General features: G+C 37.1%; 1 protein-coding gene across 1 annotated transcript in view; it reads left to right on the top strand.

The window, feature by feature from the left end:
- Positions 1-20,311, top strand: part of MYO3A (myosin IIIA) — a 261,495-nt gene that overhangs the window by 124,941 nt on the left and 116,243 nt on the right. The window contains exons 11-15 of the mRNA XM_011963820.1: positions 825-924; positions 2,620-2,736; positions 3,961-4,065; positions 4,169-4,252; positions 16,924-17,126. Coding sequence (XP_011819210.1) covers positions 825-924; positions 2,620-2,736; positions 3,961-4,065; positions 4,169-4,252; positions 16,924-17,126 — 609 coding nt within the window. The remainder of the gene's footprint in view (positions 1-824; positions 925-2,619; positions 2,737-3,960; positions 4,066-4,168; positions 4,253-16,923; positions 17,127-20,311) is intronic.

Below are 20,311 nucleotides of genomic sequence, written 5' to 3'. Positions count from 1 at the left end.
CAGGATGGTCTCCATCTCCTGACCTCGTGATCCGCCCGTCTCGGCCTCCCAAAGTGCTGGGATTACAGGCTTGAGCCACCACGCCCGGCCTAATAACCCTCATAATCTATATATTCCTTCCCCTTCTACCAAGGGGCAAATCTAGATACTTAAGAGTATATCCAAAAATAGATACCAGAAATACAATTATCCTCAAAATAAAATGGATGTCCAGAAAAGTTTAAATAAACCATTGTGTTTCTCTCAGCAATTTCTTCAGCCTTTGTGTTAAATCAAGATCTTTATGCTATTTTTGAAACTTGTTGAAATGTTTTACTTTGAAAATAAACTTATTGGTACATGAAATCTATTTTTACACACATCTAACCTTCTGAAAATTTGTAATGTGGTTTATTTTGTATTCCTGTTAAATTTTGCTGAATAATAATTAGAAATGACCATACCTTGACCACCAGTGGCCTAACACTACCTCCAACAAAATTAGGAATGTAATGAATTCGAACCCTTCAGACTCATCACCTTGTAACAGATTCAATCACACAGAAATTTAGAGGAAGCTTTAAAACAAATCATATAAAGATAGTTCTTTAAGGAAATTATGTACTATTGATCATCCATGAAGTAAATTCTGTAATTTGCATTTTTTCCAATGAAGAGGAGTAAACAAACAGTAAAGATCAAATATGTTAGGATATTTTCTGGTATGTTATCGTTGAATTTAATAAACAGATTCACAGAGGATTTTCAGTGTCATATGTATTTAAAACTTACTTCTACTATGATCAGTAATCAGTTCTTAAATCAGAAAGCATTTTTCTCCACAGACATGAACGTATTCACACCAAGAAAGGGAACTTCAACTGGTCTCTAATATCCAATCTGAAGGATGTAGATGATTTAGCAACCCTAGAAGTTTTGGATGAGGTAAGAATTTCAGTTTAATTAAACTTAGACATTCCAGATGTTTTGTTAATTTATAGAAAACATGAGTATTGGTAGAAGGGGAAGGAATATATAGATTATGATGGTTATTAAGAGTGTTAACACTCACTCTGCCCATGTCTTCCATCTGTAAGTCTCATGCTTTCTTTGTCTCTTAGCTTCCTATTATTTCTCTTACCTTCAGTTTTAATCTATATAACTCAAATTTACAGATCTTTCCAGCCTAGTGTTCATTTTTTTCTGATGCTCAACTGTCAGGGGTGAAGTCCTTGCAGTATAAGTTCTTAGGCCACAGATCTTCCTTCTTTTTCATTATTTGTGGGAGTCTCAAAGATATGATATATTGTATTCAAAGAGCAGTCAGCCTACTGTAACCACGTGGTGGCCTCCCCCTGTTTCCTCTCTTGTTTCAGCTCTCAGTGGCTGTACCCAGAAACTCCAGAATACCTCAGCAGCCTGTCTGTTACCATGGTCAGTGTTCTTCCTCGTGGGATCACAAAACCCTTGTTTCACACAGCTTATCTTTCAGGGGTATTGAATTCTGCTTGGAACTCCTTATTCTAATTATCTCAGAAGTATTTCAAACATTTTTTGTGAAGGTACAGATCCAAGCTATTAAATTCTAGTCTCAGCCTCCTTTCCCCTCACCCTTCTTTATTCCACATAGTCAGATCATTAGAGAAATAAATGCCCTCTTTTTAGCAGAAGGTCAGGACTTCTGTCCTGCCTGATGAACACCTTTTTTTATTTTTTTTACACTGCTGATACATGCCTGAGCGTTTGACTCAGAAATGTACCAATCAAGAGGTAAGTTCTGAATAGAGGTAGTCATTTGGTAAATTTAGGGTTGCATAAACAACTCAAGTACTTCCTCAGAATAATCTCAAGATCATCAAACATCTTGAAATCAAATCATGTTGGCAAGTCAGAGACTGCAGACACCTTTCTGAATTCTTACATATAAAATTTTTTAATAATGTGAATTCCTAGGCTTGTGGATTGCAAAGAAGTTTTCACTACTCATGTTGTTGATCAATATATTAATATATTAAATGGTAGATTTGTTTCTGTTGCCTATATTTTATTTTTAGTTTCTTTTTGGACCTAAGATATTTTGCTCCTCTCTTGTGTCATGTACTATAAATGGTGGTTTTCAACATTATCAACCCCAATTCATTTACTCAAATGACTTATCAACTATGAAAATTACATATTAAAATTTTTCACAGTACTTCATAAAGCCAAAAGTCTGGGAAAAAAAAAAAAAAGGACTAGGACATTCCATAAAGCCACTGGATCACCTTGATTTGAAATTAAATCATGTTCACTCTGTCTTCCCTTCCCGTTTCTCTTTACTTCGTTGTTAATCTTTATGTCACTTACTGCTATTACTTCTTTTCTTGAAAGCATTATATATTTAAAATTTCTGTGACATATAATATGTCCTCTGGAAAATGCAGGTAACAATGACATCTTCCGTCTCAAAACCAAAAGAAATGCCTGTCAAGTGAATGAGTAGTTGCAGACCTGATGTTATATATTTTTTACTATCAATGTGTCTATTTTTCTAATCCTTGGTCCAGATTCCAGATGTTCTGTTTATTATTGTTTACTTTTTAAGTTGTAGTTGACCACAAATAATTTTTAAGAAGGAGAAATTATTTTATTTTATTGCAGAATACAGTCTCAGAGCAACTTGAGAAGTGTTATTCCAGAGATCAGATCTATATCTATGTGGGAGACATACTCATTGCTCTTAACCCTTTTCAGAGTCTGGATCTTTACTCCACAAAGGTATGTCATATGGGGTGCATTCTCTTACTTCATACACATAATTATACATTCAGATACTTAATTTAAATGAATGCCAGAAAAATTTTATCCACTATTTTGAATAAACAGTTATATAATTGTTATTAAAACATAGAACTAGGAAAAGTAGAAGATGGAGTCAATCTGGGTGCAGTTTGTGGTCTTCCTTTCTCCAGATATGTGTGCCAGAGTGTTTATTACATTCAGTTACTGGTAACGGCTCTACATTAAATATTGTGTCACTAAACAGATGCCTTTAAAAGCATATACTTAAGTCTGCTTAAAAAGGTATGTACTTAATGTATGTCTACCACTGAACCGAGTATGGGAGCATCAAAAGTATAATTACATTGTTTATGTAGATAATACATACTTAATGGCTATAAAAATTGTCACTATGAGTTAAAAATTCCTTTTGATGTATTATTGGCTTCATTAATATCACACATGTTTTATGAATATGAATATATAATTATCAACTATTCAACCTCTAATGGCTTAAATATAGAATACTATTCTGGAATTAAACAAGGTTGTTTTTCATTTTTAATTGGACTCATTCTCTTCTGGCTATTTGTGTACTCCAGAAAATTATTTAATACTGTTCCTAGTAGTTATTTTTGCATGTGAAAAGTACATCTCTGTCATCTTTTACCATCCTAAAATTTATAGGAATAACAGTAAATTTATGAGCCCTGACCTATGTTTCAGAAGATTCGGGCTTTAGTGCAATCCTACTATCAATTCACTGTGTGATCATGGACAATCAAATGAGAGAATGTATGTTAAATGATGTGAAAGGAAAAAAATTGTGGTCATGTGTGAGACATTATTATATCCAAGGAGCAGTTAACAAACTGAAACCTGATCGTCTTATTTTTAATGAATGCTTTCACTTAAGTAAATAATGGAATTTTGAAACCTTACATTCTGCTTTGGAAGTACAATGCAGAATCTTTTAAATTACTTTGTGTCATATCATATTTCTGGGCTGTTTTGTGCCAGGCTTTTATTTTACATGGTTATACATTTAGATATATGTGCAATATGTGTATAACATGTATGTAATAATGTTTTGGTGGTATATATAAAATGGCGTTTTTATTTATACTTTGCTTTAAAAATTGGAGCTATATTTGTAAATAATTCAGGACTTAAAAACAAAAAAACAAAAAGCCCTACAAATGTATTCCTTTTAACCCTTAGCATTCCAAACTATATATTGGATCAAAGAGAACTGCCAGTCCTCCTCACATTTTTGCAATGGCTGACTTAGGATATCAATCTATGATAACATATAATTCAGATCAGGTAAGAAGAGTCTCCCATTCTTAGAAATTTACCTCATAGTTACTTAAATGTCACCTGAATTTTGAGGATAAGGTCTTCTCACAGTTTTCTTTTCTATGTGTAGTGCATTGTTATTTCTGGAGAAAGTGGTGCTGGAAAGACAGAAAGTGCTCATCTTTTAGTTCAGCAGCTGACAGTGCTTGGAAAGGTATAATTCATTTTTTTCTCTGTCCCATCAGAAATATTTGTTGAATTTCAGAACTTAATATAACTCATTAATATTCTCTAGTATCTCACATTTAATGATGTACAGAAATTTTAAAATACAGTTGTTATCCTTTGAGAGTTTAAAATAATGAGCAATATGAAAAGCATGTACTCTGTTTTGAGGTTTTTCTAACTTTTAGCACACTTATTAGCAAGGCTTATAAATGTGATTTTCATTCTTTTTAGTCCCAGTGCATTTATTGAATGCTTTCTTTACTTTTTCTCCTTTTGTTGCTAGCAGGTTAAAAGATAGTCAACATACAAAAATCAGTTGTATTTACATACTATATGTGTATACTAACAATGGTCAATTACAAATTGAATCTTAAAAGTGCCATTAACAATAAAATAAAAAAACCATGAACTGTGTAGATCTAAATATTATGATATATGTGCAAGATTTGTATGCTGAAAACTGAAAGAACTAAAAGAAATAAAAGACCTAAATAAATGAAGAGATATATCATGATCATGGATTAAATGACTCGATATTATTAAGATGTCAGTCTTCCACAAATTGGTCTGTAGACATAATGCAATTACAATAAAAATCCAATCAGGATTTTTTTTTTTGGTGGGAATTGACAAGGTGACTCAAAAATATATAATAAAAATATATATAAGGCAAAGGAACTAGAATAACCAAACAATCTTGAGAAAGAGCAAAGTTGGAGGATTCATACTACCTTATTTCCAGACTCGCTGTAAAGCTGCAATAGCCAAGACAGTGTGTCATTAAACAGAATAGAGAGGCTACTTGCATATGGTTTATTGATTTTTGACAAAGGTGTAAAATTCATTAATTAAGAAAGGTGGTCTTTTCAACAAATGATGTTGAAATAATTGGATAGTCCCATACAAAAAAATTAACATCAATCTATACTCACGTTATACAAATTTTTAACTCAAAATGGATCATAGATCTAAACATAAAACCAAAAGCCATAAAATTACTACAAGAAAACATAGGAAAAGTTTTTTGTGATGTTGAGTTAGGTGAAAGAGTTCTTAGATTCAACCCAAAATGCATAATTTATAAATGGAAAAATTTGATTTTGTCAAAATTAAGAATGTCTGTTCTCTGATGACACTGTTACAAAAATGAAAACACAACCCACAGATTCAGAGAAAATATTTGCAAGGCACACAACTAATAAAGGACTTGAATCTAGACTATATGAAAAAAACTAATAAAACTCAATAAGAAATGAAATGAAATGACAATTTAAAAACAAACATAATGTTTGAACAGTCACTTCACCAAAGATGATTATGTATGGTACATAAACAAATGAAAAGTTGCTCAACATCAGCATCATTTGGGAATGCAAGTTAAAACCACAAGAAAACACTATTACAAAACTATTAAAATGACTGAAATGGCTAGCGTTTTTTAATCTAACAATACCAAATACTGACAGAGATATGTGCATTACTCCATTCTCACACTGCTATAAAGAACTTTCCGAGACTGGGTAATTTATAAAGGAAAGAGGTTTAATTGACTCACCGTTTTGCATGACTGGGAGGCCTCAGGAAACTTACAATCATGGCAGAAGGTGAAGGGGAAACAAGGACCCTCTTCACATGGCAGCAGGAGAGAGAAGAGTGACAGAAGGAGGAACTTGCCCAACACTTATGAAACCATCAAATCTTGTGAGAATTCACTCACTGTCAGGAGAACAGCATGGGGGAAACTGCCCCATGGTCCAATCACCTCCCTCCCTTGACACGTGGGGATTACAGGTCCTTCCCTAGACATGTGGGGATTACAAATCAAGATGAGATTTTGGTGGAGACATAGAGCCAAATGATATCAACATGTGTTACTGAAACACCAGGGGTTTGGTCTAGGTCCTGCTACTTGCTGTGCAGAAGGCCAATGACTGAGGTGATGAGTATTGCCAAAGAAGTAGGCTTTAATCGGGTGTTGCACCCGGGAAATGGGAGCTGTCTCAGATCTATCTCTTTGACCAGTTAAAACTAGGGGTTTACATAACAGGGAAGACGTGTAAGAATGTATAAGAACACAGAAACTAGGGAGAGACAAGGAAGCAATAATGATGAATGAGGGGTCTGCATCTTGTTGTCTGGATGTGGTGATCTATGGAGTTTCAGTTATTTGATATTTTTTTTTGAGAGGCCTGAAGGTGGTTTCCTCAGGAGGGAAATCAGATAAAACAAATTGTAAAGTTCAAGCTCCAAGACCAGAAGGGTCAATTTTCCATGTTTATTTAAAAAAAAGAATCTATAGGACTATTGGGTTTCATATGGAGCAACTGTATTTCTGGTGAGAATGCAAAGTGATACAGCCACTTTGGAAAACAGTTTGGATGTTTCTTATAAGCTACACTTACCATACAACCCAGCAGTTCTACTGCTATGTGTTTATCTGTGCTATGTGCCTTTCTGTATAGACTATGAAAACCTTTACAGAAACCTATAGACAAAGATTTATAGAGACTTTGTTTACAAACTCCAGAAAGTGGAATAAACAAACTATAGTACATTAATACAGTGAAATATTACTCAGCAATAAAAAGAAATAAACATTGAGTCCAGGAGTTCAAGACCAGCCTGGGCAACATAGCAAGACCCTGACTCTACAAAAAGTAAATAATGGTGGTGTGCACCTGTGATCTCAGCTGGTAAATTTATAATTTATATAACTTATTATATAAATTATATTTATATAATATAAATTTTCCAGAAATTTATTCATCTCTTCTAGGTTTTCTAGTTTATGTGTGTAAAGGTATTTACAGTAGCCTTGAGTGGTCTTTTGTATTTCAGTGGTGTCAGTTGTAATATCTCCTGTTTCATTTCTGAATGAGGTTATTTGAATTTTTTCTGTTCTTTTCCTGGTTAATCTTGCTAATGGTCTATCAATTTCATTTATCTTTTCAAAGAACTAGGTTTTTGTTTCATTTATCTTTTGTGGGGTTTTTTGTTTGTTTCAATTTCATATAGTTCTGCTCTGATCTTGGTTATTTCCTTTCTTCTGCTTGGGTTTGGGTTTGGTTTGTTCTTGTTTCTCTAGTTCCTTGACGTGTGACCTTAGATTATCTGCTTGTGCTCTTTCATTTTTTTTGACGTAGGCATTTAGGGCTATGAACTTTACTTTTAGCACCGCCTTTGCTGTATCCTAGAGGTTTTGATAGGTTGTGTCATTATTTTTGTTCAGTTCGAATAATTTTTTATTTTCCATCTTGATTTTGTTTTTGACCCAATGCTCATTTGGGAGCAGGTTGTTTGATTTCCAGGTATTTGCATGGTTTTGAAGGTTTCCTTGGAGTTGATTTCCAGTTTTATTCTTTCTGGTCTGAGAGAGTGCTTGATATAACTTCAATTTTCTTAAATTTATTGAGGCTTGTTTTATAGCTTATCATATGGTCTGTCTTGGAGAAAGTTCCATGCTTTGTTGAATAGAATGTGTACTTTGTGGTTGTTGGATGAAATGTTCTGTATGTATCTGTTAAGACTATTTGTTCCAAGGTGTAGTTTAAATCCATTGTTTCTTTGTTGACTTTCTGCCTTGATGACCTGGGTAGTGCTGTCAGTGGAGTATTGAAGTCTCCCACTATAATTGTGTTGCTGTCTATCTCATTTCTTAGGTCTATTAGTAATTGCTTTATAGATCTGGGATCTCCAGTATTAGGTGCATATATGTTTAGGATTGTGATATTTTCCTCTTGGACAAGGCCTTTTATCTTTATATAATGTTCCTCTTTGTCTCTTTTAAAGTTTGTTTTGTCTGATATAATAATAGCTACTTCGCTCGCTTTTGGTGTCCATTTGCATGAAATGCCTTTTCCACCCCTTTAAGTTTATGTGAGTCTTTATGTGTTAGGTGAGTCCCCCGAAGGCAGCAGATAATTGGTTGTTGAGTTCTTATCTATTCTGCAATTCTGTATCTTTTAAGTGGAGCATTTAGGACATTTACATTCAATGTTAGTATTGAGATGTGAGGTACCCTTGCATTCATCATGCTATTTGTTGCCCGGTACTTTAGTTTTTGGTTTTGTTTCTGCTTTTAATTTGTATTTTTGTTTCATAGGTCCCGTGTGATTTTTGCTTTAAAAAGGTTCTGTTTTGATGTGCTTCCAGGATTCATTTTAAGATTTAGAGCTCCTTTTAGCAGTTCTTATAGTGGTGACTTGGTAATGGTGAATTCTCTCAGCATTTGTTCATCTGAAAAAGATTATCTCTTTCCTTCATAGATGATGCTTAGTTTTGCTGGATACAAAATTCTTGGCTGATAATTGTTTTGTTTGATTAGGCTGAAAATAGGGCCCCAATTCCTTCTAGCTTGTAAGGTTTCTGCTGAGAAATCTGCCATTAATCTGTAGGTTTTCCTTTATAGGTTACCTGGTGCTTCTGTCTCACAGCTCTTAAGATTCTTTCCTTCATCTTAGCTTTGGATAACCTGATCAGATGACAGTGTGCCTAGATGAAGACCTTATTGTGATGAATTTCCCGGGTGTTCTTTGTGCTTCTTGTATTTGGATGTCTAGGTCTCTAGCAAGGCCAGGGAAATTTTCCTTGATTATCCCCACAAATATATTTTCCAAGCCTTTAGAATTCTCTTCCTCCTCAGGAACAGCGATTATTCTTAGGTTTTGTTGTTTAACCAAAATAATCCCAGACTTCTTGGAGGCTTTGTTCATATTTTCTTATTCTTGTTCTTTTTTCTTTGTCTTTGTTGGATTGGGTTAATTTGAAGACCTTGTCTTTGAGCTCTGAATTTCTTTCTTCTACTTGTTCAGTTATATTGCTGAGACTTTTCACAGCATTTTGCATCTCTGAAAGTGTATCCAAAGTTTCCCAAATTTTTGATTGCTTTTTCTTTAAGTTATTTATTTCCTTGAAGAATATTTATCCCTTCACTTCTTTTATCATTTTTCATATTTCCTTGTATTGAGCTTCACCTTTCTCTGGTCCCTCCCTGATTAGCTTAATAACTAACCTCTTGAATTCTTTCTCAGGTAAATCTTTTTTGTTTGTTTGTTTTCGGTTCAGATCCATTGCTGGTGAACTAGTGTGATTTTTGTTGTTGTTGTTGGGGGGGTGTTGCAGAGCCTTCTTCTGTCATATTACCAGGGGTGGTTTTCTGGTTCCTTTTTATCTGGGTAGGCTCTGTCAGAGGAAAGGTCTAGGGCTGAAGGCTGTTATTCAGATTCTTTTGTCCCACAGGGTGTTCCCTTGATGTAGTTCTCTTCCTCTTTTCTATGGATGTGGCTTCCTGTGAGCTGAACTGCAGTGATTGTTGTCTCTCTTCTGGGTCAAGCCACCGAGCAAGTCTGCCCAGCTCCAGGCTGCTACTGGGGGTTGTCCACACAGAGTCCTGTGATGTGAACTGTCTGTGGGTCTCTCAGCCATGGATACCAGCACCTGTTCTGGTGGAGGTGATGGGGGGAGTGCAGTGGACTCGATGAGGGTTCTTAGCTTTGGTGATTTAATGCTCTATTTTTGTGCTGGTTGACCTCCTGTCAGGAGGTGGCACTTTCAGAAAGTATTAGCTGTGGTAGTATGGGGTGGAACTGGCCGTGAGTGGGGCCCTAGAACTCCCAAGATTATATGCCCTTTTTTTTCCGCTACCGGGGTGGGTAGGGAAGGGCCATCAGGTGGGGGCAGGGCCAGGTGTGTCAGAGTTCAGACTCTCCTTGGGCGGGTCTTGCTGTGGCTGCTGTGTGGGATGGGGGTGAGATTCCCAGGTCCCTGGAGTTGGGTACCTAGGGGGATTATGACTGCTTCTTCTGAGTCATGCAGGTTGTCAGGGAAATGGAGGAAAGCTGGCAGTCAAAGGCCTCACCCAGCTCCCACACAAACTGAAGAGTGGATCTCACTCCCACCATGCCCCCCTCACAACAGCTGAGTCTGTTTCCAGGCAGAGGGTGAAATGGGCTTGAAAACCTGCCCCAGGCTATCCTCCTCCCAGCTGCAAAAGAAAAGTGCTTGGCTCTTCCCCTGCTTGTAGAGTCTACACACCAGATCTGCACCCTCCCCCGAGTTCTGTCCAGGCCTCTTGCCAGGTCAAACGGTTACAAAGTTCAGCTGAAGATTTCCTTCTCCCTGTGCAGTTTTACCCTCTGCTCCTCTGGCCACCCTCCCCTTGGATCCCTGTGGTGCCAGGCAGGAGTGGCCTGCTAGGGGACCCAGGAAGCTCCCAGGGTTTTTCTGCTGCTTCCTCTACCCCTATATTTCGCTTGGCTCTCCAAATAGATTCAGTTCCATGTAAAGTCAGAAACTTCTCCCACCTTCAGCTTCTCAGCTTCTCCAGTGGGGATGTGTGTTCAGGAGAGGAGGGTCTTCCTCTCCCACTTCTGCAGTTGGGGCACTCACAGTATTTGGAAGGTCTCCCAGGTCCTGCAGGAGCGGTCCACTTCCTTCAGAGGGTCTGTGAGTCCTCTTGAGATTGCTGGTTTGTTCTTGCAGTTAATCCGGAGCTAAAATTCACAGTGCAAGCCTCTGTACGCTGCTCTGTCTGGAGCTGCAATCCAGTCCTGTCTCCCATCTACTATGATGATTGACCCTTCCTAGGATTGTTTTTTTCTATTTCTGTGAAGAATGCCTTGGGATCTTGATAAGGATTGCATTGATTCTGTATATTTGAGTAGTATGGATATTTTAACAACATTAATTCTTCTGATCCCTAAGATATATTTTCATTTATTTGTGTTTTCCTCAACTTCTTTCATCACTGTTTTATAGTTTTCAGTGTATAGATCTTTCACCTCCTTGGTTAAATTTATTCCTAATGTTTTATTTTTATGCTTTTGTTAAAGGGATTGCTTTCTTGATTTCTTTCTCAATTAGGTTGTTATTTATGTATAAAAATGTTATTTACTTTTATATGTTGATTTTGTATCCTAAAATTTTATTGAATTATTACTTCTAACAGTTATTTTGTGGGATATTTGGGGCTTTTTACAGGTAGGATCATGTTATCTGCAAAAGCAGTAGTCTCCACTTATCCCCACAGGGGATATGATCTAAGATACACTTGTGGTTGCCAGAAACTTGCAGATAATATCAAGCCCTATATATACTGTTTTTTCCTAAACATCCCCATGATAAAGTTTAAATTATAAATTAGGCACAATACAAGATTAACAATAACTAAAAATAAAATATAACACTATACTGTAATAAAGGTCATATGAATATGATCTCTCTCTCTCTCTCTCTCTCTCTCTCTCTCAAAATACCTTAGTGTCATTTGTTTTAGGGGATCCCTTGCTGACTTCTTTGTGTAGGCTCAATGCTTTCTGGTTCAACCACTGACACCAATCAGAAAACATTTTCTGCTCATGGCTTCCACCCACAAATTTAATGCCTTCTTATCTTAACTAAGTACTGATCATGCACTATGACTATGACTTTTGCAATATGATACGTGACAGTAAAACTAGCACAAGTTTCTTTTTCCTTCTTCACAATTTAACAGATAGTGGACCTCAACATACAATTTTTTCTCTTCCCTTATGAAGTCAAGAACTTTCACCTGTTCACTTCAAGCAGGCAAATATGGTTTCTCTTTGACATATTCAAATTGTCAGCATCACTACTCTTGTGCTTTGGGGCCATAAAGTAAAATAAAGATTATTTGATGGCAAGAACTGTGATACTGTGACAGCTGATCTGATAACTGAGAGGGCTACTAAGTTGGCTGACAGGTGGGTAGCATATACAACGTGGATACGTTGGGCAAAGGAAGGATTCACTTTCCAGGTGGGACAGAATGCGGTGGCACAGATTTAATCACACTACTCAGAATGGCATGCAATTTAAAACTTAGAAATTATTTATTTCTGGAATTTTTCATTTAATAGTTTTAGACCATGGTTGACTGCAGGTCAACTTCTTCCTTTCTGATTTGAGTGCCTTTTATTTCTTTATCTTGTCTGATTGTTCTTATTAGTACTTACAGTACTATGTTGAATAGAAGTCATGAGAGTGAGTATTTTTTTGAGTTGTAATAGATACTATTGGAAAAGCTTTTAGTTTCTCCTCATTGATTATAATGTTAGCTGTGGATTTTTCATACATTGCCTGTATTATGTTGAGGAACTTTCTATACCTAAACTGTTGAGAGTCCACATCAAGAAAAGATGTTGTGGTATCTTAAATGGTCTTCTATAACTTATACATATGATGTAGATTATTCTGTGGTTGAAAAATGTTAAAAATTGTGTCTTTTCAAGGTAAAGAAACCTATTACCACTTTGTTTAGTACTGCTTTTCTATTGCCTAAGAAAATTTTATATAATTGTAGGTAGCTCCTGTATTCTTTGGGAATGAAAATGGTTATGCCAAAGAATACTTCATTCCTTCCAAAATGTCCTTTTTCTTCCTGCAGAGTACTGCTACTTAGTGGAAATCACAGCAAGACCAGCAATTTCTAGATAGTTCATAAGAATCTGGGACATTCTGTCAATAGAAAGATAAATAGCTATAGAAAGGCCTCTTATGAGTTATACCTTAGTAAATGCTTTTCTTTTTGTAATCTCATAGGAAAATGGAATACAGCTTCCACTTTGAAAATTAAAAAAAGAAGCGGTGTTGGGCTTTGTCAGGTACTTTTTCTGCATCAATTGAGATGATTATGTGGTTTTTATCTTTGATTCTGTTAATATGTTGAATCACATTGTTTGATTTGCATATGTTAAGCTAAACTTGCATGCCAGGGATAGATTTTGCTTGGACATGATATATAATCTTTTTAATGTGTTATTGGATTTGGTTTGCTAATATTTTATTGAGAATTTTTGCATCAGTGTTCATCAGAGAAACTGGCCTGTAGTTTTCTTTTCTTCTGATACCTTTTTCTGGCTTAGGTATAGTGTAGTTGAAAGTATTCCCTCATATAGTGTAGTTGAAAGTATTCCCTCTGGCTCTGTTTTTCATTATTTATTAATTTGCTTTTCTTAGAGACAGAGTCTCACTCTGTCACCCAGGCTGGAGTACAGTAGCATAATCATAGCTCACTGCAGTGTCTGAACTCCTGGGCTCAAGTGACCCTCCTGCTTCAGCCTTCCCAGTAGCTGGGACTACAGGCATGTGCCAGTGCACCTAGCTAATTTTATAATTCTTTGTTCAGATGAGGTCTTACTTTGTTGCCCAGGCTGGTCTCAAACTCCTGGCTTCAAGCTATCTTCCCACCTTGGCCTCCCAAAATGCTGGAATTACAGACATGAGCCACACTGTGCCTGGCCTAGCTCTACTTTTTAGAAGAGTTTAAGAAGTATTGATATTGATTTTCTTCAAATGTTTGGTGGAATTCAGCTGTGAAGCCACCTTATCCTAGGCTTTTCTTTGTTAGGAGGTTTTGATTACTTCTTCAATTTCTTTATTTGTTTTTGGTCTGTTCAGGCTTTCTAATTCTTTCTGACTCAATTTTGGTAGGTTGTATTTTTCTAAGAATTTATCTACTTCCTCCAAGCTACCCAAATTGTTTGTAAATAATTGTTCATAATAGTCCCTATGATCCTTTTTATTTCTGATACGTCTGTTGTAATTTCTCTACTTGCATTTTTTATTTTACTTATCTTAGTCATCGCTCTTATTTTCTTAGACTAGCTAAGGGTTTGTCAGTCTTATTTTTTTCAAAAGCAAAACTCATAGTTTTATTGATTCTTTTTATAGTTTTTCCTTTCTCTATTTGATTTATTTTTGCTCAGGTTTTGATTTTTTTCCTTTCCTCTGCTAATTTTGGCTTTAAATTTTTCTTCATTTTTTAGTTCCTCAAGGCATAATGCTAGACTATTTATTTTGGAGCTTGCTTCTTTTTTAACGTAGGAATTTATTGCTACAAACCTCTCTCTTAGAATTGCTTTTGCTACATTCCATAGGCTTGGTATGTTGTGTTTTCCTTGTTGTTTGTCTCAAGGTATTTTTTACTTTCCCTTTTACTTTCTTCTTTGACCAATTGGCTGTTCAGCAGTACATTGTTTAATTTGCACATATTTGATCATCTGTGGTGCTAGGAGGTGCTCCTGCTTAGGTGTGCCAGAGGCTTGGAGCCCCAGGGTGCAAGGTACCACCTCACCTGTGATGTGTGGTGGCAGCAACTACTTCAGTGTTCAGGAGGCCTGAGGCCCTCTGAGGGTGGGGTGCTGCCTCAGCTCTGGTGCAAGGCAGCTCCCTCAGCCAAGCTCAGAGCCTGTGAGGACTGCAGGAGTCTCCAGTAGCAATGACTTCCAGTGTCCACAGTAGTGAGAGAGGTTGCTGGGGGTATCTTGCTTACCTTTCCTTGCAGGGAGCTGTCCTTCCTTCCTGCTTGTGAGCTGATCCCCACTTGGGGCATGATGTGGTAAAGGTAAGGTGTTTCCTTTCCTTCTCTATGTGGCCATCCTGGGTTTCTGTGCTCTACAGGATTTCTACTGGCTGGTTTTTTGCTGTTCTCCAGCGTGCTCCTTTCGTTATTTTGGTTTAAATGTACTTGTTTACTCATTTGCAGGTAGGGGGGGCTTGAAGGCGTATTATCCATTCTCACACTGCTATAAAGAGCTACTTGAGACTGGGTAATTTATAAAGAAAAGAGGTGTAATTGACTCACAGTTCCACATGGCTGGGAAGGCCTCAAAAAACTTACAGTCATGGGCAGAAGGTGAAGGGGAAGCAAGCACAGCAAAGCAGGAGAGAAAGAGGGAGCGAAGGGGGAAATGCCACTTTCAAGCCATCAGATCTCATGAGAACTCAGTCCTTACCACAAGAACAGTGAGGGGGAAAATCTGCCCCCATGATCTAATCATCTCTCACCAGGCCCTCTCCCCTGACACATGGAGATTACAATTTGACATGAGACTTGAGTGGGGACACAGAGCCAAACCATATCAGAGGGAGAGCACTAGGAGCTTCTGGCCAACCATCTTGATGTCACTCCTAATTCATTTTCAAAATGATGAGTAGGAAGAATTCCATGTTCCTGTTAAAAACTAATTGAGTGGTTTTAATATGTTCTATCAGAAGTCTTGACCCAGTGGCTTAATATAACCTCTACTTAGCAGACTTGTGACCCTCTCGGGAGTGGAAGAGCCAGGAGAGACCTAAAAAAAAGGTGGCGCTACCCCAGGTGTCTCATCTCAGCCTTTTCTTCCCCCTTGCCCATCAACCACTCTCTCCTTCTAGAAGTATCATTTTAAAAGGTTTTCACAACGGTGAGATAAGATTTAATGTGGGGTGTGGGGGCAGTGAGGCATAGCATATTATCCTGGTGTAGAGGAGCTGAACACCTGAATGAATTTACTCGCAGGTCTTGCTATTCTGTCCTGATCTGCGGGCTGATAGAGGTTCTCATCAGTGATAAATTAATTGTGTATGAATGTGGTTCTGTAGATGTCAGCAAACTCCTTAATCTAATCTCTTTGTCTTGTTTTAGATGAATGTTAATTGGGGATAGGTATATATGTATTTTCAGATTCCTACCCTTATCACATCTTATCTTGTTTTAATTTATGTCCTTGATGAGGATTTACCAGATGGAAAAACGAGGTGTTTGGTAGATAGAACTTACCTTTGAAATATGCAGTCTTCCAAATCTTACTTAGCAGGTCACTGCTATTCAATATATGCCAATGAAAATGTTATCTCACCTTTTTCATGGGTGCAAGGCCAGCCCAAAACATTTTAAAAGAGCCAAGTTCATCCCCCAAATTACTATGCTCTTCCCTCACCCCTTATTTCCTCTTTTATAAGATACTCAAAGTTCTTACACAGCCTGAAAACTTCACTGTGAATGCCCCCTCCAACCCACTCAAATTCTAATGTAGCCTGTGTTCCAGAAATAGCTTCCACTGTTCTCCCTCAACATAGAAAATTTGCAATAAGTCTAACATAGTTGATCTTGGTAAAGTATTAAGGTAGGTATTACACTGAAAATAATCTGCTTAAGCTAACTTCTGCCAAGTTGTGAATAACTAATACCTCCCTACACCTCAGGGGCCAGAGGTTGGAATGCCTTTGTAAAAGTGATTGGCTGTTAACCCAAATAAATTTCTACTCAGTAGAATTTCAACTAAAGTAGTAAAAAAGAAACATGGAACATACTTCTTTGAGAAGAGGAGCATAAGAGATGGGGAAGAAATAGAGGTAGAGCCATGTAAGCCTGCTAACCTTGACCTGGTTTCCACTCCTCCCATTCATACTTCCGAGCTGTTCTCACTTTTCATAATTATTCCCTTCTCTCTGCTTCTGAATTAATGAGTTATCTTTCCTCTCTTAGTTTCAGGATTAGCAGCTTCTGTGAAAGCAAGTAAAGTGGTTCTGGCTTTGGGGACTATTTGGATGGGGGCCCAGGCAGGTAGAGGAGGAATAACAGAATGACAAGTGTACTTCAATGTGCATAGGCTGCTTATAAATTATCTTTGTAAATCAGGCAGAACTGCATTTGAAAAGTATAGAATATCTCCTTGTCCTTTTTTAAGAAAACAAGTGAGTGAATCCACATATGGGAGGGGGAAAATAGACTAGGATGTAACATCTGCCAATATATCAGGAACATGCTTTTGTATGTTTATGTCTACATAAAGTGCTTACCAAAGAAGAGACATTTCATTATATACCAAGTTAATTTTTTATGTTTTTAAAAATATCTTAATATTTTCTCTTTAGGCTAATAACAGAACCTTGCAAGAGAAGATTTTACAAGTAAACAAGTTGGTAGAAGCCTTTGGCAATGCCTGCACTATTATAAATGACAATTCTAGCCGATTTGGAAAATACTTAGAAATGAAATTCACCTCTTCTGGAGCTGTAGTGGGAGCACAGATTTCTGAATATCTCCTGGAAAAATCCCGAGTTATCCACCAAGCTATGTAAGTTTATTTCAAACCTCTCCTATTTTGGAGGAAGCAGAAGCAAACATAATGCTTTAATAGTAAAATGTCTTTCTCATTCAATAAAATTTTGTTTATCACCTACTATATGCAAAGCACTTACCATTGAGAATGAAGAAATCCATCAGCACTATCTTACTCTCAAATATATGTAGCATTCAATAGAGGAATTAATAAATAACCTAAAATTTATGCTGCCAGATAGAAAGCCTAAGCCCATCATAGAGGTACTAACAGCATAAATTAGAGACCGTTCTGACATAGCAGAGAATATATTTATCTATACAAAATTAATGTGAAATTTAATTAGAAATAACTGAATGCTTTTCTCTTTTAAATGCTAGCATATATAAATAGACATTTGTATTAATTCTATTCTTCCTATGTTTATACACAAGGGGCCAAATTAAAGATTCAAGAAGGAGGTTTATCGTATTGACCTTTTATTGCTGACTGATTTTAGCCATCAATACTCTTCATAATGCTTTGATATTAAGTTGAATGAATTCCTTTTGCGGGTTTGTAGCTTAATGACAAAGTTTCTCTCCTGTCTCACAGAACATCTTTGTTATTCTAATGAGGAAACTATCGTTACACATTGGATTTGTACCCTGGTAGTTACATTATTTTGTTTAAAAGCTTGGCAAGTTAGAATCTTTCATTTTTCTTATGTTGGTTTTATGCGAAACATATGCTACATTATTGTAGTAATATGTCAAGTTAATTCACAGTAACATAATAAGCCTTGTTGTATATTAGTACATTATTATTTAATGTAAGTGCCTTCAAGCTTGGTGTCATTCAATTCATGAGTAAGTCATGAATAGAAGTTGCCTGGAGTCCAGCTCCTGAGCACTAGCCCCAGTATGGAAAATTACCCTTTGGTCTTCAATTGAAACTATGGAAGGAGGCTGGGTGCGGTGGCTCATGCCTGTAATCCCAGCACTTTGGGAGGCCGAGGTGGGCAGATCACGAGGCCAGGAGATCGAGACCATCTTGGCTAACAAGGTGAAACCCCATCTCTACTAAAGATACACAAAATTAGCTGGGTGTGGTGGTGGGCGACTGTAGTCCCAGCTACTCGGGTGGCTGAGGCAGGAGAATGGCGTGAACCCAGGAGTCGGAGCTGGCAGTGAACCAAGATCACGCCACTGCACTCCAGCTAGGGTGACAGAGCAAGAATCCATCTCAAAAAAAAAAGAGGAAGGAATGATTATTACACACATGTGGTTTTCAATTGTGGTACCAGACCATTTTAATCCACCTTGGGTAAGATATTTAAACCTTAAAGATACTTACAGGATCTTGGCTCTGTAATTCATTATATGTAGGATTTGAAACAGTTTACTTAACCTCTCTGTACCTCTGTTTTTCATCTTTAAAATGAAATACATTAGTACCTACCTATCAATTAAGACAAGGTATGTATAGTATATACCACAATGAATGGTATATCCATAAGTTTAAGCCATTAGTAGTAATAGTAGTATTAATAGTTGATTAGAAATAACATATAGCACAGTACCTGGGATATTGAAGATGTTCAATAAATGGTAGATACTATTTATTGATGTGTGTCCAGTGCCCAAAACTCAGTGGACATGTGTGTCAGTGCCGTTGCTGCCCATAAATAGAAGGACCTCAGGATCTTAGCAGATGTGGAAACTTAGCTAGTTCTTAAAACCATTTGTTCTGCTCTCATAATTGTGTAAGCCTCTCCTTCAGGCCCTTCGAGGAGAACTACTTAAGAGTAACTAATTGGTAGATGGCACCACCATGTTGCATAATATCAAGGGATATCATTCACGGTGTATTCTATGGAGCTGAGTGCAGGAACACAGTTCATATAGAATAACACGTGAACATAACCCTCTGGAGTTACACAATGAGGCCCTGAGCTTGTAACCACAGAAATAATCCTGTTAATGCTTACTGAAATATTGTAGGATGCATTCTAAGAAATAGCATAGTCAGGATTATATTTAAGGCATGCTATGAATTAAGTAATTTTTCCCCCTAAGGAACTATTCTAATTTTACAACTTTGCTTATTGGGGAAAAGCATTCCAAATTCCAAATTCACAATCAAGTGGAAATATAACTCAGTTCTAGTTTGAGCACAGCTGTCTTTAATTTATAACACTTTTTCCATTTTTATGTTTTTTCTTTCACCTAATTTAATTGCATTTTTAAGTTCCAGAGGAGCTTTGAGTGACCTATGAATATGAAAATATTAGACCTGTGATTGATGGAAGAATTCTTAATAGGTACCTTTACAAATTATAAACTTAATTGCACTGTTATCAATCAGGGTACTGAACAGAAAGAACAAGCTCAAGGGTTTTAACTAAGAAAACTGTTTACAGAAGTCACATGAGCATTGAAGAGCCAAGAATGAATGGTGAGATGCCCATGGACTAACAGGGGTGAGGAGCCATGGCTGCCTTCCTGTCTGCAGGCAGAGGGAGGGGCAGCACTAGTGCCTGGTGCCAGCTGCAGCTGTGGATCAGGGGCTGCCTGTCGAGAGCTATGGCCCTAATGGGATGCAGCCCTTCAGGGAGAGAGCAAGGGGATAACATCCCAGCCTCTCTCTCCTCCCTCCGCCTGTTTCCTGCCTGTGCTTCCTGTTGGCTGAACCCATATGGAAACCAGAGAGCAAGGGAGTCCAGGGATTGCAGGCTGTAAGGATTGGCCTTTGGGGTCCCAGAGCAAGACAAAGAAGAGTGTAGAATGATCTGAGGAGTAGGGAAGAATCAGAGCAGACGCGTATCTTTTTTTGATGAACTCACCCTTTCTTTTAAGACATTTTGTTCTTTTCTTCACTTTTTGCCTCTGACAATGTCATCCCAGCTCAATCTCTGACCACATTTATTTTTAGATTACCTTTCTAATGATGATGGTACTATCTTATAACCTGTGACTTAAATTCTTTTCTAAACATTGATAGTTTTCAAGGAGAAAATTTTAAAAGAGGCTACTTAATTTCAAGAATAAAATGAACCTATTGAAGGCAATGCTAGATAATTCTCATAAATACAAATTATAGCTATTTCCACCGCAGTTTCCTCCTGTTACTACAGTTTAGTTCAGCAGGCATTGATTGCATTTCTCTCATGTCCCCAGCACTTAACAGGACTCTATAGGAGACATAAATAAGTGGCAGAC

The sequence above is a fragment of the Colobus angolensis genome, unplaced genomic scaffold (assembly GCF_000951035.1).
Source record: "Colobus angolensis palliatus isolate OR3802 unplaced genomic scaffold, Cang.pa_1.0 Scaffold63, whole genome shotgun sequence".
In the NCBI taxonomy this organism is placed as follows: Eukaryota; Metazoa; Chordata; class Mammalia; order Primates; family Cercopithecidae; genus Colobus; species Colobus angolensis.
The sequence above is the reverse complement of the archived record's forward strand: the minus strand, read 5'-3'. Positions and strand labels throughout refer to the sequence as shown.